Source organism: Marmota marmota, unplaced genomic scaffold (assembly GCF_001458135.2).
Source record: "Marmota marmota marmota unplaced genomic scaffold, marMar, whole genome shotgun sequence".
In the NCBI taxonomy this organism is placed as follows: domain Eukaryota; kingdom Metazoa; phylum Chordata; class Mammalia; order Rodentia; family Sciuridae; genus Marmota; species Marmota marmota.
This window is the reverse complement of record NW_025999960.1, coordinates 4,425,668-4,448,976: the sequence shown is the minus strand read 5'-3', so window position 1 is coordinate 4,448,976 and position 23,309 is coordinate 4,425,668. Positions and strand designations below refer to the sequence as shown.

The 23,309-nt window shown below is 32.7% G+C and overlaps 1 protein-coding gene across 11 annotated transcripts in view; it reads right to left on the bottom strand.

Moving 5' to 3' along the window:
• The window catches only part of Dnm1l (dynamin 1 like), a 59,002-nt gene that overhangs the window by 14,927 nt on the left and 20,766 nt on the right, over positions 1-23,309 (bottom strand). For 4 of the 11 annotated variants that reach the window (XM_048802522.1, XM_048802523.1, XM_048802525.1 and 1 more), the window contains exons 4-11: positions 20,243-20,281; positions 18,730-18,776; positions 17,991-18,062; positions 15,546-15,632; positions 13,755-13,917; positions 10,865-10,985; positions 8,863-8,994; positions 7,019-7,225 (exon numbers count right to left, since the gene is read on the bottom strand). In XM_048802522.1, coding sequence (XP_048658479.1) covers positions 7,019-7,225; positions 8,863-8,994; positions 10,865-10,985; positions 13,755-13,917; positions 15,546-15,632; positions 17,991-18,062; positions 18,730-18,776; positions 20,243-20,281 — 868 coding nt within the window. The remainder of the gene's footprint in view (positions 1-7,018; positions 7,226-8,862; positions 8,995-10,864; positions 10,986-13,754; positions 13,918-15,545; positions 15,633-17,990; positions 18,063-18,729; positions 18,777-20,242; positions 20,282-23,309) is intronic. The other 7 variants (XM_015493218.2, XM_048802524.1, XM_015493219.2 and 4 more) reach the window with 2 other exon arrangements.

Below are 23,309 nucleotides of genomic sequence, written 5' to 3'. Positions count from 1 at the left end.
ATTTTCTGAGAAAGCCTAATAAATAATTACATATCAGTTATTTACATGTGTTCTAAATTCAGAATCATTATTTATTAAAATATTAGTTTCTCTAATTTTTTTTAAACAGGAGAAGGAGTCATTTCATGAATGGTATAAATATAGAAAATAACTGTTCTAAAACAAAACATAACTTAAAAATTGCTAAACAACCTTTCTCTGTCCTAATTTTCTTCAGCAAGCTTATGAGCTCCATAAAGATAGGAAACAGTGTTTTCTGTTGATTCTAAAGTAGAGGTCAGTAAAGTCTTTCCTTAAAGGGCCAGAGAGTAAAAATTTAGGCTTTTAGGGCATATAATCTGTTGCAACTACTCCACCCTACCATTATGTACAAAAGCAGCCATAGATATATAAACAAATGAGCATAGCTGTGTTCCAGTGCACACTGAAATTTAAATTTCATGTAATTTTCAGATGTCATGAAATACTCTGAATTATTTTTCACTTTTACATTTAAAATTTTACATTTATTGTGAAAAATCATTCTTAACTGGTGGACTGCTGTCTGCCTACTACTTTGGACAGATTAAATCTTTTGATTACTAAGAATCTTATATTTCCTATTTTGTTTAATGACTAGAAACTCTGGAATTACCTTTTGTGTTTTTATTCAAAGCCACTCAAACTCTACAAATACCTTTATAATACTTCCCCAAATCATCTCTTCCTCTCTGTTTTCACCATCATTATTCAATATTTTTAATAGTAATTCAGATTAGAGGTACTTATCTAACATCATGCTAACCAAAAAAAGCCAAGCACAAAAGGATACTATATGATTCTACTTACATGAAATGTCTAGAACAGGTTAATGCATAGAGACAGAAAGTAAATTCTCTAATTTAGCAGGGGAAAGGAAGGGGAGGAAAGTAAATAATTGCTTAATAGGTAGACAGTTTCTCTGAAGATAATTGGGGAAACAGATACCAGTGATGGTTAATATTACGAATGCAATTAATGCCACTGAACGTGCACTTAAAAATGGTTAAAATTACTAGTAATTGGTCTCTGCTTCCAACATTCTTCTTCTCCAAATAATTTCCATAACGATCAAATTATCCTTCTAAAAGGGGTATTCTAAAATGTCCCCCAAAATGGAGCATCTACGTTCACCAAACAAACTCTTCTCCAGTTCAAGAGTCAAATAGACCCCAACACAATAATTTTGGGTGACTTTAACACACTTCTTTGACCACTGGATAGATCTTCCAAACAAAAGCTGAACAAATAAACTATAGAACTCGATAATACAATCAATAACTTGGACTTAACTGACATATATAGAGTATTTCATATAATGAATGAATACATTTTCTTCTCAGCAGCACATGGATCCTTCTCTAAAACAGACCATATACTATGCCACAAAGCAAATGTAAAAAAGTAGAGATACTACCCTGCATTCTATCAGATAATAATGGAATGAAATTAGAAATCAATGGTAAAATAAGAAATAAAAGCTACTTCAACATCTGGAAACTAAATAATATGCTACTGAATGAACAAGGGTTTGCAAAAGACATCAAGAAGGAGATTAAAAAAATTTTTAGAGATTAATGAGAACACAGATACAACTTATAGAAATCTCTAGAACTCTATGAAGGCAGTTCTAAGAGGAAAGTTCATTGCATGAACTCATTCCTTAAAAGAAGAAAAAGTCAACAAATAAATGATTTAACATTACATCTCAAAGCCCTAGAAAAAGAAGAACAAATCTATACCAAAAGCAGAAGACAGGAAATAATTAAAATCAGAGCTGAAAATCAATGAAATTCAAACAAAAGAAACAACTGAAAAAATTGACAGAACAAAAAGTTGGTTCTTTGAAAAAAATAAAATTGACAAACCCTCAGCCATGCTAACAAAGAGGAAAGAGAAAACGCAAGTTACTGATATACGGGATGAAAAAGGAAATATCATGACAGACACTACAGAAATACAGAAGATAATTAGAAATTATTTTGAAAACTTGTACTCCAATAAAATAGATAATATCGAAAGCATCAACAAATTTCTAGAGTCATATGATTTGCCCAAATTGAATCAGGATGATATACACATTTAAACAGATGAATTTCAAGCGACAAAATAGAAGACGCCATCAGAAGTCTACCAACCAAGAAAAGCCCAGGACTGGATGGACACACAACCGAGTCTACAAGACCTGTAAAGAAGAACTAATACCAATAATCTTCAGTTTATTTCAGGAAATAGAAAAAGAGGCAGTACTTCTGAACTCTAATTTTATGAGGCCAATATCATCCTGATTCCAAAACCAGGAAAAGACACATTAAAAAAAGAAAACTTCAGACCAATATCTCTAATGAACATAAATGCAAAAATTCTGGCAAATCTAATACAAAAACATATCAAAAAGGTAGTGCACCACGATCAAGAGGGATTCATCCCAAGAATACAAGGTTGGTTCAACATATGGAAATCAATAAATGTAATTCATCATATCAATAGACTTAAAGTTAAGAATCATATGATCATATCAATAGACATAGAAAAAGCATTTGACAAAATACAGCACACCTTGATATTCAAAACACTAGAAAAATTAGGAATAACAAGAACATATCTCAACATCATAAAAGCTATCTATGCTAAGCCCCAGGCCAACATCATTCTAAATGGAGAAAAACTGAAGGCATTCCCTCTAAAAACTGGAACAAGACAGGAATGTCCTCTTTCACCACTTCTATTTAACATAGTTCTTGAAACACTGGCCAGAGCAATCAGAGGAAAGAAATTAAAGGGATATACATAGGAAAATAAGAACTCAAATTAGCACTATTTGGTGATATGATTCTATACCTAGAAGACCCAAAAAGTTCCACCAGAAAACTTCTAGAATTAGTAAATGAATTCAGCAATGTAGCAGGGTATAAAATCAACACCCATAAACCAAATGCATTTCTGTATATCAGTGACAAATTCTCAGAAAGGGAAACGAGGAAAACTATCCAATTTACAATAGCCTCGAAAAAAATAAAATACTTGGGAATCAACTTAACAAAAGAGGTGAAAGATCTGTATAATGAAAACTATAGAACCCTAAAGAGAGAAATCAAAGGAGACCTTAGAAGATGGAAAGATCTACTTGCTCTTGAATAGGCAGAATTAGTATTATCAAAATGACCATACTACCAAAATCACTATACAGATTTAATGCAATTCTGATCAAAATCCCAGTGACATTCCTAATAGAAATAGAATAAGCAATCATGAAATTCACCTGGAAAAATAAGAGACCTAGAAGAGCCAAAGCAATCCTCAGCAGGAAGAGTGAAGCAGGTGGCATCACTATAACAGACCTTAAACTATACTACAATAGTAATAAGAACAGCATGGTGGTGGCACCAAAACAGACTGGTAGACCAATGGTACAGAACAGAGGACACAGAGACTAACCCACAAAATTACAATTATCTTATATTAAGATGCCAAAAACATGCATTGGAGAAAAGATAGCCTCTTCAACAAACAGTCCTGGGAAAACTGGAAATCCATATGCAATAAAACAAAACTAAACCCCTATCTCTCACCATGCACAAAACTCAACTCAAAATGGATCAAGGACCTTGGAATAAAACCAGAGACCCTGTGTCTAATAGAAGAAAAAGTAGACCCTAATCTCCATAATGTGAGATTAGGCCCCAACAACCTTAATAAGATTATTATAGTGCAAGAATTAAAATCAAGAATCAATAAATGGGATGAACTCAAACTAAAAAGTTTCTTTTCAGCAAAAGAAACAATCAATGAGGTGAATAGAAAGCCTACATCTTGGGAGCAAATCTTTACCCCTCACACATCAGATAGAACATTAATCTCTAGTGTATATAAAGAACTCAAAAAGCACCAAAAAACTGAATAAAATAACACAATCAATAAATGGGCCAAGGACCTGAACAGACACTTCTCAGAAGACCATATATAATCAATCAGCAAATATATGAAAAAATGTTCATCATCGCTAGCAATTAGAGAAATACAAATCAACTCTAAGATTTCACCTCACTCCAGTCAAACAATAATAAGTGTTGGTGAGGATGTGGGGGAAAAGGCACACTCATACACTGCTGGTGGGACTGCAAATTGGTGCAGCCAATATGGAAAGCAGTATGGAGATTTCTTGGAAAACTGGGAATGGAACCACCATTGACCCAGCTATCCCTCTCCTTGGTCTATACCCAAATGACTTGAAAACAGCATACTACAGGGACACAGCCACATCAATTCACAATAGCTAAACTGTGGAACCAACCTAGATGCTCTCTTCAGTAGATGAATGGATAAAAAAAAAAAAAATGTGGCATATATACACAATGGTATATTACTCAGCAATAAAAGAATAAAATCATGGCATTTGCAGGTAACTGGATGGAGTTAGAGAAGATAATGCTAAGTTAGGCAATCCCAAAAAACCAAATGCCAAATGTTTTCTTTGATATAAGGAGGCTGGGGTAGGGAGGGGGAGCATGGGAGGAATAGACCAACTCTAGATAGGGCAGAGGGGTAGGAGGGGAAAGGAGGGGGCATGGGATTAGAAATAATGGTGGAATGTGATGGACATCATTATCCAAAGTACATGTATGAAGACATAAATTGGTGTGAATATACTTTGTATACAACCAGGGATATGAAAAATTTGTACTCTATATGTATAATGAATTGTAGTACATTCCGCTGTCATATATAAATTTAAAAATTAATAAAAATAAAATAAAATGAGTTACTCCTGCTGGGCAAAGCAGCATATGCCTATAACCCCAGGAACTCAGGGGGCTGAGACAGAAGGATCACAAGTTCAAAGCTAGCCTCAGTAAGTTAGCACGGCCTTAAGCAGTTGGGGCTGTGGTTCAGTGGTTGAGTGCCCCTGAGTTCAATCCCCTGTACCAAAAATAAAAAATAATAAAATGGGTTACTCCTCTGACCAAAAGTGTTTTATTTTTTTTAAGTGAGAAATCATCTATATTCTGAGCAAGATATTCAGGACTTCTTACAGTCTTATTCCTGTATACCTTTCTTGCCTTATCTATCATGTCCCATTAGTGTACACGCCATTCTCCAAATGCATCTTGCACTATTTTGCTATTCCCAAGTCTAAAATGCCCTCCCAAATACCTCCCCAAGTTTTATTCAGAGCCCAACTCAGATGACTTATTAACCATGGGGCTCCCCCATCCCTGAAAGAAATGTAAATAGTCTCTCTTGAATGTCCCAAAGGTTTGAATAAGTAGACAAAGATAACTGATTCGTTAACACTTTACAAAACTGCCCTTATATATTACATGCACTTCTTTGGATATGTATTGTATTTAGCAATAAGAAACGTCTAAATAAAAATATACTTTTGCCACCTAATGAAGCCTTATATTACCTCTACCTACGTTACTCCTAAGACACCCATTAGAGCAATCTTTTATTTCTCTCAATACACCAGGCATATAATAGCCATCAAAAATTAGTCTGTTAAATACCCTATCTTTTTATGAAGGTAAGTCATCTGAAACACCACCTAGGCCCACCTAAGTCACACAAAAGTATTCAAAACTATGCACACACAGAAATGAGGTATATATAATTGGTGAAATCTGAATAAGCTCTGAATTGTTCTAGTGTTCATTTTCTTATTACTGTACTAATCTTATGTAACATGTCAGTATTGGGGAAGGAGTGGAAAAGGGTAAATAGGAACTCCCTGTATATTTCTCTGCAACTTCCCATGAGTCTATACTTATCCCAAAATAAAAAGTATTTTTTAATGTGGGAGGTGTTGAGTGGGGGGACAGACAAGGCAAAAAAATGATAATAATAAGGTGTAGGAAAATCAAGATTTTTACATATGGCTAATACTAAAACAGCACAATATGCTAATAGTATATAATATGTAATAAATGAGTTTGAGCGTATTACATGCTTTAATTCTACTCCGAGGAATTTATCCTCAGGATTTATTTGGATACATGCCCCTAAGACTAAGTGTAGCCTGCCACACATCACTTACTCTTGTGTATACACTAGTCGCTCAGATTTTATTTTCTGAGATTTCAGTTCCATGTTCACCAACAATCCAAAAATATTAAACAGAAAATTCCAAAAACAAATGATACCTAAATTTTAAACTGTAAGCCATTCTAAATAGCATGATGAAATTTCATGCTGTCCCACTCTGTCCTACTTGGGATCTGAGTCATCTCTTTGTCAAGTATATCCTGCCCATCAGTTACCTGGTAGCCATCTCAGTCATTACTTAATGGTACTGTAATGCTTGTAAATAGGGTTTAGTACTATCTTCAGTTTCAGACATCCACTGGGGGTCTTAGAATGTATCCCCAAGAACAAGGCAACACTACTGTAATTATAAATAAACTATCCAATAGCAGAGAACTGGTTCAACAAATAAAGTATTAAAATACTATGCAAGTTTTCAGACTGAAAACTCATCCTATCCTATTAGAAAGCTGTACCATGTAGATTTAAAAGAAATTATCCCAAAGTAGCATGAATAGCATCTGATTTTTAAGTATGTGATACTCCATTTATGTAGCTTATAGATGGACAGAAGAATGTCTAGGTCAATGCCAAACTTAGCAGGAACTATCCCTGGTTGATAAAATTAAGGTAATTTTGTTTTTATGTTTTATTTTTACTTATCTGCATTTTCTAATTTCTCATGCTGTATTTTTAAAGAAATAGACATTTAAGGTAATCAATTTTTAAATGCTTATCAAATAAAATAAAATATTTCTTTTAAAGAAAACCTTAAATTTTTACTATGCCTTCTATAGTTTATAAAATATTTACCATACATACCAGTCATCATTCTATCATTTCTTGAAAAAAATGATATTCCTGTTTGTTTTATAGGTAATAAATCACAATGAAATAGTCTTAAAGCCAATTTAGCAAAAGATAAAGTGGTCTTGCAATTCAGGTAACCAAATTTATACAAAAATTTCTTACTTACAGCTCTGAAGTTTCGATATATTTTGCAGTTCCTTCAATAGTGTTACAATATTCTGTGGCAAATTTGGTAATAAGCTGAAGTAAAGTAGCACTTTTATCATCCACAGGTTCACCATAGCTATTTAGAAGAGACTGATATTGAGCAGCTAGAACATTTATTCTTGTTTTCAACTCTGGTAAGCAATCTCTGATGTGATGCATCAGTAACCTAACAAAGAATAGAAAGGCAGGATTTTAATGTAAAATTATGTGTTCTGACACTATTAAGAGTCAAAATTTTTAAAATGCAAACAACATGGAAAACTTGTCAAACAATATATTTTTACGGTTTGGTATTATGATATACACATTTCCTGACACTCAGTTCCTGAAAGCCTTGGAATCCAGAGTGTTAAGCGTAGTCTTTTGTATATTAATGAGCTTACTTGTAGCTGGAAATCCCTAAAGAACTTCAGAATGGTGGCTGGTCACCAAAAAGAACAGGCATAATGACATTTAGCCACAATCTCCAGCCTCCAAGGAGAAAAGCAAGAACAAGAATGAAGGCCGAGTTGATCATCAATGGCCAGTAATATAATCGATGTCATTGTAATGAAGTTGCAATGAAAACTCAAAAAGACAGTGTTCATAAAGTTAAACACATGGAAGTTCCTGGAGGGTTCTATTCCCAGAGGAATCAAGGAAACTCTGTGCCCCTTTCTATATGTCTTGCCCTATTCCTCTCTTCCAAATGGCTGTTCATTTCTACCCTTTGTAATAACCTTTATAATAAAAGGGTAAAATGTTCCTGAATGTAACCTGCTCTAGCAAATTAAACCAAGAGGGGTTCCTGGGAACCTAGAATTACAGCCAGTCAGAAACACAGGCCTTAACCTCTGCTTGCAACTTGCATCTAAAGTGGAGAGGCAGACTTGTGAGAGTGAGCTCTCAACCTATCAGATTTCATGCTATCTCTAGATAAGTAGCATCAGAACTGAACTGAATGGAGATAGAGCAAACTACCAGAGAATTGCTTGCATGGTGTCTGGGGAGAAGTACATAAATCTTGTATCAGAAACATTCTCTGCTCTGTTGACTGAGAATAGGAAAAAACACTTTTGATTTCTCCCTTTATTACAAGAGCAGGAAATAAAGCAATCTTAAATTACAGGTAAACTACTTAGTCTAAAAAAACAATGACACAAACTGTTTTGGTCAATACTTTTGAAATCTGTCTTTGACCCATCAAATCGTGGCAATTATAAGAACTGAAAAACTGCAAATTAATTGAAATCACCATTTAGTCCAATTTTACATATATAATTTTGGTTTCATCAACTTAAGGATTTACAGAATGTAAATTTATCCTATTAAAATCTAAGTCCATCTGCCTTTAGTTTGGGGAACAAGACAAAAGTGAGAGAAATTAGAAAGTTCTTCTAGTTCCTACACCACTAGTGGGTATTCATAATTCAAAGTATAGAACTTACATTATTTCTACTATGAATATAGGAATAGAAGAAATTCTAAATTAAAAATAGATCATTTGAAAATTATAAATTTTAGTTCAGTTCCTGAAATCCAAAGTGGAAATGAAGTCATCTGCTATCTAGTTATAAACTCAAAACTAAATCAGCTGTCAAAAATTTCATAATTAAAACATTATAAAATTCTTTTAAGTATTGTAGACAATGGGATGCTTTAATGTTAAGCACCATAGTAAAGAGACATGTACTTCATCAGTGCCTACTATAAAGTAACTGTATGGAACAGTAGTGAAAACATAAGGAACTAGTAAACAAGAACAGTCTCAGCTACCAGTCACCAAAACAAAAACATCTCATTTCCAAAAGGTAAAAATGTTACCTGTTTAGAGTCCTAGCAAGATACTTTGTTCCATTTCTATTGGCCAGAGATGGGTATTTCTTTTGAAGAAAAGCATATTCATCACGGATTGAATCAGTTACACTCTTCTTATTGTTAATATCTAGCTGGCTCCTACAGATAAAAAATAGAAAAACTGTCCAACTAAAATCAATTGTCATCCTCCCTCCCCTAAATGATGACATAGATGATGGGGATACTGATGATACCAGGTATTGTTCCCTAATAACTAACATGGGTTGTTTTATTTAATTCTCACAATAATTCTGATAGGTATTATTATACTATTTTATAGCAAGGAACTGAGGTTCCAAGAGATTAAATTACCCAAGGCCACACATTAAGTAGCACAGCCAATATATGAACTATGTGACTTATAAATAATGAAGGCCTGAATAGTGTAAGCTCATTATACCATTAACTGTACTCAAAAGCAATATTCTTTTTTTTTTTTTAAGGAGGACAACACATTTAGTTTTATTTCAATCAAATCACAACCCTTTCTTTTCCAGCAGCTGCAAAGTTCATCCACAATTTTCTATTACAGAGTCACTTTAAAAAGGTTTCCTATGATAATAAAGCAAGCCTCTTTTTTTCAGAGAAACAGCCCCAAATTCTTCCTCAGAAATAAAAACTCAATTCCAGTAAATGGTAAATACATGAAGTTACATTAAACCAGACACTTCAAAGGACACCCAAGAAGTCTTCCAACCATTTATTACAAAGAATATAGACTTTTTTAAAAATCCCCACTGTCATGAAAAGCAGTATTCTTAAGTAACAATTATACATGGGTGCAAAAATATGTGTACCTTAATCAACTATATTTCATCCATTAACAGGCTAATGGTTTCTACCAAAAATAATTAAGATGAAGAGCAATTATCTACAAATACAGAAAACAGCATTATAATACCTAGTTGCAAGAAACAGGAGATAGCTGGAAGAGGAAGAAAAACAAAATGGGAGGAGGGGTGAGATGAAAGGACATATGAAGAGAAACAGACAATTGGAATGGCCCTTAGATACCACTTAGTAAAACATTCTTGTTTTTAAAAGGATTGAGACTCAAAGATGTTAAGCGTCATTTATTGTACCTAGTCTGTGTGAGAACTATGACTATGACTATAACCCAGGTCTCAAGATAATTTCAGTGTTTCCTACCATATAAGAGCTTCAGACTAAAAGAGACCATCATTTAAACCTAGCCTTTTTACTAGTCATGAGACTCTTGTAAATGTATAACCTGAGTTTTCAGTTATAAAATAGAACCAACACCTGCCTCACAGGATGTTGTGACAGTTCCAAGAGAAACCATTTGCAAACTGCTCACAGTAGTGTCTAAAACATAAATAGACAATAATATTTTCTTTTTCACAATTTTTAATACCAGCAATTTCTAATTAGGAGACCTTTAATAAAATTTCTCCAAGTCACATCTTGGCAATTACACAGCACCACTAATGGTAGGATTAAACCAAGCTATTTAAAGTCATACCACATTAAACTTTCTTTATTGAGTACAGATTAGCTATAACTCTTCTTTTTCCCTAACCTCATGCTCCTCTCAAATGTAGCTTAAATGATAGACAAGAATTCTTAAGTCTACTTATTATCATTCATATGTAACACTGCTTACTTCAAAAACATTTTCATTAGAAATGTCTATGAGAGGCTTTAGTAAATCTCTTTTTGTATCTTTAGGCAATGAATTCTTTAGTAATACCAACGTTATAGTAAAACAAGGGAAAAGGGTAGTATCACATTTTAGACTGATTTTAGAATCTTGGACTTGTGGGCTGGGAACGTGGCTCAAGTGGTAGTGTGCTCGCCTGGCATGCGTGAGGCACTGGGTTCAAATCTCAACAACACATAAAAATAAAATAAAGATATTGTGTCCACCTAAAAAAAAAAAAAAAAAAGAATCTTGGCCTTGTTTTGAAACAAGAATACTGTAATCCTTATTCCATTCTTCATAGCTAACCTGTTAACTACTCCAATTATTCCAAGTTTGACTGGAATAACCCTTCCCATCAATACATCCATGGCATCAGTACCCGCATCCATGAGATCAAGTTTAGTGATCACAGCTAGGGTTCTGCGACCTGGTAAATGCAAAAGGCAAAAAAAGAAGAAGAAAATGACCCATTAAGTAAAGCCATCAATAAAAGAAAATCTTCAAATATAACGCCACCTAACATAAATTCTTTCATCTTTTTGAAAATATTTTTCCAACCTCTGCTTTAAAATACTTTTTAAGAAACAATTTTAAACATTCTGTAAAATTTTTACAAATACTTTCACATGCAATTTTTCATTAGCTTTGGGACTAACCTTTTTCTAAGCCTTTTTAAAAATTTGTTTGGGCTGGGGTCGTGGCTCAATTGGTAGAGCGCTTGCCTAGCATGTGTGAGGCACTGGGTTTGATTCTCAGCACCACATATAAGTAAATAAATAAAGGTCAATCAACAACTAAAAAATTAAAATTAAAAAAATTTGTTTAAAATTTACTTTTTTTTGGTGAACAATATGGGTATTTGGTGTTGTATTGTTTTTTAGTGCTGGGACTCAAACCCAGGACTTCAGTGTGCTACACAGATATTCTGCCACTAAGCCACATCCCCAGGACCCAGTTCTATTATTTTTGATAAGTGAAAATTGATGTGTCACAACTACCTCAAGATACAGCAGTTCTACTGCCTCCCAACATATTCTTGTACTAAATAACCAAATGCATTTTCCATTTCTAGTTTGCCCTTTTTTAGAGTAGTATATAAATGGAGTCTGGTTTTCTTCATTTAGCATAATGCACTGGAGATATATACACGTTCTATCTTTCATGTATAATTCATCTCTTTTTATTGCCAAGTCGTGTTCCACCGTGTAGATATACCATCATTTAGTTTCTCATCCCCTATTTGAGAATTACTTAAGTTGCTTCTAATTTTTTTTTTTTTTTTGAGAATTTCAATATTTATTTTTCAGTTTTTGGCAGACACAACATCTTTGTTTGTATGTGGTGCTGAGGATCGAACCTGGGCAGCACGCATGCCAGGCGGGCACGCTACCACTTGAGCCACATCCCCAGCCCACTTCTAATTTTTGAAAACTGAAGAAAGCTGCTACACACATTTGTATACAAGTTTCTATATGAATACAGTTTCTCGTTTAACACAGGGCAATTGCTGATTTAACTTTGTAAGAAATTCCCACCATTCTCACCATCAATGTGTCAGAATTCCAGCTGCTCTGTGTAGTGTACAATTTTACATAAAACATTTTTCAATTACAAGATTTTTCCATATTGCTCCAAATCAATAAAGTTCCCTTTTAATTTAACATTTTAACATCTTAATTTACCTGTTGTTAGCCACATTAAGTTATTTCTAAATTTTTGATCCTACATACTGGTTTCAATTATTTTCTTACCATGTCTTACCAGATTAAGATTATTAGATCAAAAGTACAATCATATTTAGGGCCTAGGGATATAGCTCAGTTGGTAGAGTGCTTGCCTCACATGTACAAGAACCTGGGTTCAATCCCCAGCACCACCAAAAAATGTATAAACATATTTATGGCTCAAGGGTCACTCAATCTTATTTTCACTTTTTTATCTTTTATTGCTAGAATTTTTAAGTATGTGCTCTAGCACTGAGTCTTGCCCCCAGCTGTTACAGCTCAAGGGCCACTTTAAAAATAGAGTAAATACATATAAAATGCTTAACAGTTTACTTTAAATAATGTAAAATTTAAATAAGCTCTTTGGTATAGTTCATCATTTAATCCAACTGAAATAAACACATTAGCTACTCAAAGTAAAAAAGTTTCTTAAAAACATGAAATTTTAAAAAAATAATGTACCCGTTTATGGGAATTTTAACAATCTTAATACTAACATTTCGTACCAAATTGTTATTTGAAATTCTTATTCAAAGCCAGAAAAGAATAATATGACACAGCCTTCAGATCCTCCAAATATTTAAGTAAAAAATAATAATAATTTCATTATAGAGCAAGGCAAACATTTACTAGCAGTATCAACAATGACCATTCTCCTCTAAGCTACTCTTTTATATGGATTAAGTGATATCCCTACATCATTAGCCAATCATTAGTAACCTATGGTATGATCTAATCCTTGGAGCTACAAATGCTTCAGAATAGGATTTTACCTTTACTTTTAAGAATCCCCTGTGCCTTTAACATGTCCAAATGTTTTCTAACTCTAACTCTGCAGAACATAGATAACTTATTTCCTGTATCCTAATAATCATCGTAAATGATGACTGTTGAGAATTAACTGTGAGAGTTATTCTTAAAAATCACTCAAGCAAAAACCTAAATCATGTCATTTACACAAAACAAGAAACACTTTTGCAAAGCCATTTTATTATGTTAAAATCACTAGGAAACTATTGCAAATACAGATGTTATGTCAAGTTTTTCTTCTTTTTTTTTTTGCCTAGCCTGTATACCAACTTAATAACTATTTTCCATCAGCATTTTTTGAAATTATAAGCAATATAGGAAACCATTTTTTTTTAATCTGAGATAATTCCATTTAAAAATAAAAATTCTTTTCTTGGCAGGTACAGTGGCACATGCCTATAATCCTAGCAACTCAGGAGGCTGAGACAAAGGGATCACAAGTTTGAAGCCAGCCTCAGCAACTAAAGACCTGCTCCCCATCTCAAAATAAAAATAAAAAAGGGCTAGGGTTAGTGGTACAGTATCCCTAGATTAAATCCCCAAATCCCACCCCTCACCCCCACCCCCGCAAAAAACAACAACAACAACAAAAAAACCTCTTTCTTGAGGAGATCTATCATGGTAAATCAAGCATCTCATTAAATATTAACATCTGTCCTTACCATCTGGATCTACCTCTCTTGAAATTTTAAGTGCCTCCGATGTTGCCATATCTGTATTAGCAGCAGTAACAGCAAGGATAATGGAATTGGGATTACTGATGAACCGAAGAATGAGCTCTCTGATTTGAAGCTCAATATCCTTAGGTTGATCACCTACAGGCACCTAAACCAAACAGAGATGAGCAAGGAATAATAACAATAATAATAAAAACCAAATCAGTTTTTCTTCCTCACTTAATCCACAGAGCATAGGTATTTCTCCATTTCCAAAGAGTTAAAATAAAGATATTAATAATATACTGCAGTTGCATCTATGAATTTGATAATATACAGAAGTCTCAAAATGTAAATCTTTCAAATATCAAAATTTACTTTTACACAAATGTTTACTAAACACAAGCCTATGTTAAGGATTGATCAGTTGTGAAAAAAAAAAAAGGATTGATCAGTATTAATCGCCTAAAGACAAGTTCATTAAGTCATCAAGTGTTTATTGGCAGCCTATTATGATTTCAGGTACTCATCTCAGTGAGATTCTTTTACAGTAATGAATTTTTAAAATACCAAAATTCTTGCTTATGTTTTAGTGATGCGAGGCAGATAATAAAGAAACATCTGAAGATCTAGGTGTAGAACGGGCTGTTGAAAAAACAAAGCAAAACAAAAAGGCTAGGGAATGATTTGAGAGACTTATGATTTTAAATTATTGACTTAAACTAGGCTATGTTTTTACATAAGAAAACTCAGAGAAGATCTTGCTGAGACCATGACATTTGAGAGCATGAACAAAAATTAAAGGCAATAAGGGAGAGGTAGTACATACAGAGAAGTGGAGGAAGAACATTCCAGGCTTAGTGAATAAGGGCAAGAGACTAGAGCAGAAGTTAGAAACTAAGAATGACAGGGATATATCAAGTAGATATTTTAGCTCTCTGTAAGAACTTAGACTTTTACTCTCAGGGAAATGGGAAGCCACTAAAGAGACTCTGAGCCAAGAAATGATACAATCTAATTTTTACTTTAACAGAATGTTTGGTTGCTAAGTTAAGAACAGATAATAAAGAAGACCTGTTATTTATTATTATTATACCAATCCAGGTGAGATGATAGTGGCCAGCTCAGAATAGTAGCTAAGAATCTGTAAGACATGACAGTTCTGGATATATTATAAAGATAAGAAGAACAAGAGGATTTGCTGACAAAAGTGAAATGAAGGATAAAAAAGTATCATGGATAACAATAAACTTCATGGCTCAGCAATTTGTTGATAAGGAAGACAATAGAAAAATCAAATCTAACTGAAGGACAGATCAGGAATTTGGTATTTCAAGTCTGAAATGCCTGCAGACATTTAAGTGTATATGTTAAGAGGACAGCTGAATATCCAAGTCTAGAGATATGTAAATACCAAAATATAGAAATTTATATATTTTAAAGCCATTAAGATTTGATGAAAACAAGGAGGTAAGTCTACCTAGGGAAGACAAGAGTCCAAACACTAAGTTCTAGGGCACTCAACTGTTTAGATATTGGGGAGATGAGAAGAAACCTACAAAAGAGATTGGAAAAAAGTGACCATTAATATTGTTGATAAAACAATAAAGTGTGGTATCCTGGAAACCAAGTAAAGAAAGTGTTTCAAAGACAGAGCAGGCTATAACTATATAAATTGCTATAACAGATTAAGTTGATTGCAAAATGAAGCTCATTATTCTCATATGAAGTTAAGTAAATACATTTATTCAAGTGAAAACATGACCAAATCCACCATGAATAACAACTATTCCTCACCTTGGTCATTCCTGGCAAATCCACAAGTGTCAAATTGACAACGTTTGGTGAAAAAATCTTAAGATGAATTGGTTCAGGGCTTACTCCCTAAAAATAAGTTTTAAAAATATTAAAATCACATTAAAATTTCAATGAAGTATGAAATGCTAAGGTAAATCTCATTTCAAGTAGATAAGGCGTTAGATACTTTTAAATATGAATTAAACCATGATCACTATAACTTTCCAACAATCAAAACTTAGTAAAAAACACAAGAAGGCAGTCAGTCAGTCATATAACAAATTATAATCCTACCTAACCCCATACTATTTACATAAACAATTTATATCACCTGCACTGTTTCTATTTCTTTCCTCTATTAAGTAATATATTCTGTGCATATATTACTTAAATGTCTAATAGACTTAGTGTTGAACAAAAGAATAATTTATTCACTATCCAAATTCACTGTTTAAATTTATGATGCTCTTGAGTTTAGATAGTAAGAAATAGACAAAAACTTATTTAGATTAAGTTGGCTCCTGATCTTTGAATATCAAATGACAAAAGTGTGTATACCAAGAGTTTTCTTAGACAATTCATCTGAATTTTTAGATTCCTAACTTCAAATAGTAAAAATATGAATAGTGAGAGATACCTTATTTTCTCTTCCATAGATTAATTATTGCAGAGCCTCCCTCTTCTTCAACATTGGCCTTCTACAAGTTTTAGGATTGAGTCAGCTACAAGTAAAAGGACACTTAGGAGGTATTTACACCTTTTGTTTGTACATGTTCTTCCTTATCCTTTAATATGTCCTCTCATATATTTATACACCTTATATTTTCCTTTATAACCCACTGAAAATTCTAATTTCCTAAGAAGCTTTAGAATAAGTTTCTTAAACAGTTACATTTGCTATATTTAAAAAAGTAGTGGGCTATTTTCTATTTTAAATACTCTAGTGTTCCAAAATCATTAACTGTCATTATTTGGCACACCTAGGTTGTATTATTTCTCAGGATCTACTGCCATGGCATTCTCAGCGCGTCCAATTCAAAGTGCTGCCAAATACCTTTAAAACTCACTCTTACATTTTAAATCCTTCAGGGATTTATGTTAACCATATGAAACCATTTATACATTCAGTCATATTAAATCACATAAGATCAAAGCAGCATTTACTTTATTACACGCATGATTTAAGAGGATTTTTTTTTAATTTAATTGAAGCTAATGGACATTTCAAAGGTAGAGAGTGGATAAAAAACCTACTGGGTAAGTAAATTATATCCTTAGCATAATGTAAACATCTTTTTTTATATAATGTAAACATCTTGTATGAATACAGACTAAATATTTCATGATATTCAGTTCATGTAACTAAACACTTTCATTTCTGAATCATCACAATCTCATACTTTAAAGTTCTGGTACTATAAAATTACCACCAACTGCTGAATTCAGTATGTACACTGGGATCTCTGTAGAGATAATTCAAATTGGTGTTATGATTAATAATGTCCCCAAAGGCAAAATTATCTGGTCCCTTTTTTCTTCCTATATATAAAAACATCAGAAACTCATAGAAATATAGCAGCTATAACAAAAACTCAAAAGTTATCAGCTTAGAGTAAAATAATGAACAAAACTCAGTCACTAAAACAGACAAATTTTTGTGTCTCCAAAAACTACTTTTGGTAGGGGAAAAAAAAAAACCTCACCACAACATCTTGCAGATAAAAGGACTCAGTAAATATGTGAAGAATATTAATATTAGGCTAGGGACTGTTTGTGGGATTAAATGTGCCTCTGGATAATACAAGAATGGAGGTAAAAACAAAAAAGGAATAAAAGAGAGAGAAAAGTTACAAGAATAAAGAAAAACAAAAAAGAAGGATTTATGTGAGGCGGTGATAGTGCCTGGTATTGAGATCAATGGTATCTTAGATATCCAATTTATTTTAAATTCTCACAATCTTAGAAAATAAGAAAGTCATCAGTTAACATATTGCTTTTCATTTTCACACACACAAAAAAGCTTTTCCAAATACATGTGTCTCACAAGCTATATAATGCTTCCTGAGTTACAGAAAAATCAATCCATCCAAAAAAGATAACTCATAATAACTGTAATAAGTAGAATAATTATACAATAAAGTAATGTGTACCTATAGGATCAAGAATAAAAATATAAATAAAATATTTGATATATATAAAAGCTCTAAGAAACAAATGAATTTTGTGATTTCTTTTCTGATGCCAGAGAGCAAACCCAGCACCTCACACATCCCCAGTCACAAAACAAGTGATTTTAAGCAAAAGTTTTTATGTTGTAAAAATACTCCATTTATTTCAAAAACCAAGACTGCAAATTTACAATACTCTTCATATATTAGATACAGAAAAATCCTTGATGATATATTTACTGATGTTTATGCCTTCCAAGTCTAAAAAGATGCCTACCTTATTATTTCCTGAAATTCTTTCTGTTTCATTTTCAATTTCCTGTCGAATTTCATCAAAATCCGTGTAAAGCTAGAAGTTATTGAAACAAAAGGCACAATATTTAAAATAAGACCAAAAGCTCTCAAGTTGGGAGATACCCACACATTTCAAGGATGTCTATCAATTTGCTTCAAAGAATGAGTAAACAAATTCTAATGCATACATATACTTGTTCTGAGCCTAGGATTCATAGTTTTTAGTTTTTATTTTATTTTTTTGGTACTGGAGATTTAACCCAGGAACAGTTTACAACTAAGCTACAGACCAAGCTCTTTTTTTTTCCCCTTGAGACAGAGTTTCACTAAGTTGTTTACAGCCTCACTGAGTTGCTGAGGCTGGCCTTGAACTTGCAATCATCCTGTCTCATCCTCCCAAACTACTGGGATTACAGGCATATACCACCATGCCCAGAGATTCAGTTTTTCGAAGCTTTGTTTCAAAGTTGCCTGATCCCACAATTATGAATCTCCAAACTGCAACAGTTAAGAATCTCCAAATTAGAGAGAAATCAGGCTCACTTTAGAGATTATTTGCCAAATACACTACTGTGGTTAGAAATGTTACTAAGATTTATTTTACAAAAAATGTTCGCTTCAAAATAACATGATTGCCAATGACAAGAAATTAAATTATCTAATATTTCTCCAAAATATTATTTTCAACATGCTATTTCTTCATTACATTCTTGCATGATTACCTTATTTTTGGTGTGAAGAAATTTACCCCATTCTTCTGCTTCTACCCCTAGAAAAAGAAAAACTAATTTATTGAAAACTATGGGAATCACTTTTTATGGTTAGGAATTCAAAAAGGCAACACAATAAATTGCTTTTTTTGGTTCCTATTTTGCCATTAACAAAGTAACAAGTGTTTTAAGATCTGCTAAACTATACATTTCAAATTTAATAAATTGTATCACATATTTCAAAATCATGTCTAATTTCAGGGAGATTTGCTCATAGGTCTTGCCACCATTTGAACTCTAGATTTGATAAATAAAATTGTTCATTTTTATTTATTTGTAATATGATATAGTAAAAGGTATATTCTCCAAACATATTATGTATGAAAGCAGTTTATCTGATGAAAATATGCATTTAAGCTAATGGCTAAGAAGAAAATCAAAGAATTCCATTGAGTAATACAAAAAGCATATATAACATATTTGTGCATACACCCCCAGTAAAAATTTTCTTATATGAATGAAAGCCAATTTTTTCAGTGCTTTGTTGTTGTTTTATTTAGTTTCCAGTTGGATACCTATAAAGTCACAGTTTGGTGCTTCTTTAAGAGCTCTCTCAGTAGCATGGAGCTAACTGTTTTGTAACATGTCTTTTTAAGATAATTCCCCCAAGGTCAAAGCTGTGTTTTCCCATGGAATTGAAGGTAGGAAAGAAATGAAATGCAGTGAGGAAAAACAAAAACAAAAAACCTGGTATATGCACTGTATGGAGTTAACACACTTTCCATTAGTTTCCAATCATAGGTCTGTTCCTCCTGTACTGGCTGAAATAAGGAAAATAGATTCACTGTATACACAGTGTAAAGTAGGCTAAAACTTGGAGAACAAATTTTATTGTTTTTCCCAGAAATTAGAAATGTTTAACTGTATAAAGATAATCTAAATTTACCTCTCCCAAGCAGAACTATTTTGTTTTTGCCAAATTCACAGAAGTTTTTAATAATAATTAAGTGTATTGAATAATGTATATTAGCTACCTAAAATCAAAATAAAATGACTATAAGATATCCACATAAATATTTATCAAAGAAAGGTGGATCATTTCTTTGGTGGAATAAAGATAAATAAAACTGGATCCTTTTTGCAAGTAAAATGCTCACCTACTTGAAGCTTAGTACCTTCTTCCAAGAAGTCTCATTGGAGGACTGGAGTTATCTAGGTGAACAGAACTCACAAAGGCAGGTACTACATACCAAAGGGGTGTTTTTAGATTACCTTATAATATAAAAGAGGCCTAGTTTCACAAGCATGTTTTTAAAAATAAAAATAAAATAAATTACATTCACCACCAAAAAAGCTTGCATTTTGATGTAATGCCAGAAAGATAACAAGATAAAACCTGCAATCAATGTGGATAGGCAAATAAAAATGGAAGAAAAAAAAAATGCACACAGCCTGTAAGAGTACATAAGCACACATGCAGGCATAATAGAAAAAGAAGGGCCAAAAACAAATGGATAGAGGAAACCTTTAGAAAGGTGTCTTGAGTTTTTCCATGTAGCAGGGTCTGTAGTTAAAGAGAAACAGCACAGAATGAAAAGTTTAGTGCTTACCCTAAAATTTTAAACCTTTTTAAAAAATCAAATTTGTAAAAATATGATCACATTTCAAATGCACATAGCATTCAATTATTCAAAATTTACCACTTGAATTAGAGGGTGTGTGTGTGTGTGTGTGTGTGTGTATATATAAAGTAATTATAAATCATATTGTGTGCCATAGTTTATTTTTAACATTTTTAGAAAACAAATTTTTCATTATGATTATGTCACCATTGTTTCTAATTCTAAATAGATTAAAATTAGTCCACTATTCAATAACTTGCCTTTGAGATATTATTTGATACCCTACTGTAGGAAAAGATAAATTGATAAAAAAAAAAAAAAAAAAAGAAAGAAATCTACAAAATATATTGGGCCCTTATTTCAAAACCTTAAGAATTAGTAAGTATATGCAAGTATTTGCCCTATTAGCAAAGACTGAACTTTAAAAGGGTATTTTCTTTGAAGCAGATGTTAAATTTAACAGAATATATTTGGTTAATAAAATTAAATTTAACAGAAAGTAATCTCTCCATCTTCATGGATTCAATCCACTAAAGGAGTCTACTGCTTGTAACCACAACCCCTTATACGGAAAGATTAATCCTACCTTTTTCTTTTAGTCTTTATTGCCTATATGGGTAATTTAACTAAATAGTTCAAATTATATACAAAATTTTTAGTATTATCCTAAATATTAGTATTATCCTATTTTATATGTACTTAATAAAACAAAATCTCTCTCCCGAAAATTCATAATTTTTCAAGTTTCCAATGACACACTGTTCAGAGGTATAAGATATAGCAGAATTTTGGCCTTTAATCAGCATGCCACTTTTGCATTTTGTCTAAAAGAAAATCTGATAAAAATTTGATTGATTTTTTACAAATATATGAAGGATATTTGTGAAGTTTATAAAGTTCAAGCTAAACACCCTACTCTAAAACATAGTTTAATTTTGTTTTTAATAAGAATTTAACAAAAAATTCATTTACATTGTTAGAAGTAGGAAGCAATGAGAATACCATAAATTTACGTACTGACACATCAATTTTCCCAAGTAGCTAGTAGAATGAAGGATCTGATCCCATGCTAAATAAACTTTCATCATAATTATACCTATTAAACACTAAAATATTTTAGCCAGTTTTGATAGACCTATATATAAATTACACTTATCCATGTTGGATTTTGTTTTGTTCTCTTTTTTGGGGGGGGTGGGGGTGGTAGTGGTACTGGATATTGAATCCAGGGATACTTTACCACTGAGCTACATCCCCAATACTTTTAATTTTGAAACAGGGTCTCACTAAATTGCTAATGATGGCCTCAAACTTGTGATCCTCCTGCTTGAGCCTCCTGAATGCTTCGATTACTGGGATACGCCACCATGCCAGACTTCTCTGTCATTTTAGAATGCACTGTTCTTAGTATGTTATTAGTAACTCAGACTTTAATGAAATAACAAAGCCCTCACAGGCTTTATAAATCCCTATACAAAATGGCCAATGAATAATTTTCTGAAGAACTTCTGTCCGCTTATGATTTCCTCCCATTCTCTTTTATTGTCAGGCTATCAGGTAATTTATCCTTTTGGAGAGTGGGGTGGGGGTAGTCAGGATTGAACCCAGGGTCTTGCACATGCTAGGTAAGCGCCCTGACACTAAGCTATATCTCTAGCCCTTCTGATTTTGAGAAAGGATGTTGTTAAATTGCTAAGACTAGCCTCAAACTTGTGATCTTCCCAAGTGCCTGGGATTACAGCTGCGTGCCATTGCATTCAGCAAGTTCATACTCTTTTAATTAAACTATATGCTAATCTACTTCATGGTTTCCAATTTCCTCTGGGTTAGAATGATTTATGATAAACTAGAATTGCTTATCCAGGAGAAATTAGCTCTAATGAGAAACTAAAGAACTATCATAGAATAAAATATGAAATTTAGTACTCAAATTTATGGTTATCTATTTTGTGTTCTAGGTAACTTGTCATTTTCTTCCCCTAATATGAGATTTAACCCAAGGGAATTTTAACACTGATCTACCAGCCCTTTTTTATTTTATACTAAATTGCCCAGGCTGGCGTTGAGCTTGTGATCATCCTACCTCTGCCTCCCAAGGGGCTGGGATTACAGGAATGCATCACCATATCCGACCTGACTTTGTGTGTGTGTGTGTGTGTCTGTGTGTATAAAAAAGCACTAAGCTTGGGAAAATGTATACACAGGTAAAGATACAGAGAGGAGACATCAACAAAACACATTGTACAGATAAGCAAAAGAGATACTGAGGAACTGACACATCTATAGCTGAAATATACTACCTTTCCAAACGAGCAAAGCTTTAATCTAAGGAAACACTGCTCACATTTGCAAGTAGTTTCTGAGAGACAGGATATCCTCTGCTCTTTCAAAGTGACTAAAGGAAATTTAAAAATTAAGAGACATAATGCTATATAGTTTTCTTAAAATCTTAGCTAAAATTGTCTGACAAATGTATTTAATGAAATTGGTGGGGATGAATTTTAAAAAGTGCTATTCTACATATTTGAGGCTGAAACATAGGTTAGCCCACAAGGACTAAATCTGCAGTTTAGAATTTCAATAATAAAGAAATATTAAAGAAATGTAAAGTGATTAATAACACACAATTATATTAGATATATCTAATATAATTTAAAAGATTTCTTTCTGTCTCTCTGACAGTCTATACAAAAATATTACTTGTTAACATCTGTAACTTTGCTAACTTGCTTCAATGATTAACATTCTAGGGTCATAGTAGATGCTCATGACAGGTTTTCCCCACTTAAAAATAAAACAAACATCACCAATAGCTCTTATAATAAATGAAGGAAAAAAATCAAATACAGAAATTAAAATACCATCAATTTTGTCAATATCATTATTTCATCTTACATCAGAATATAAGCAGAATGAAATTGCATTGAACACAGATCTCTGCAGGTAAGAAACAACACACGGTACTTTTTT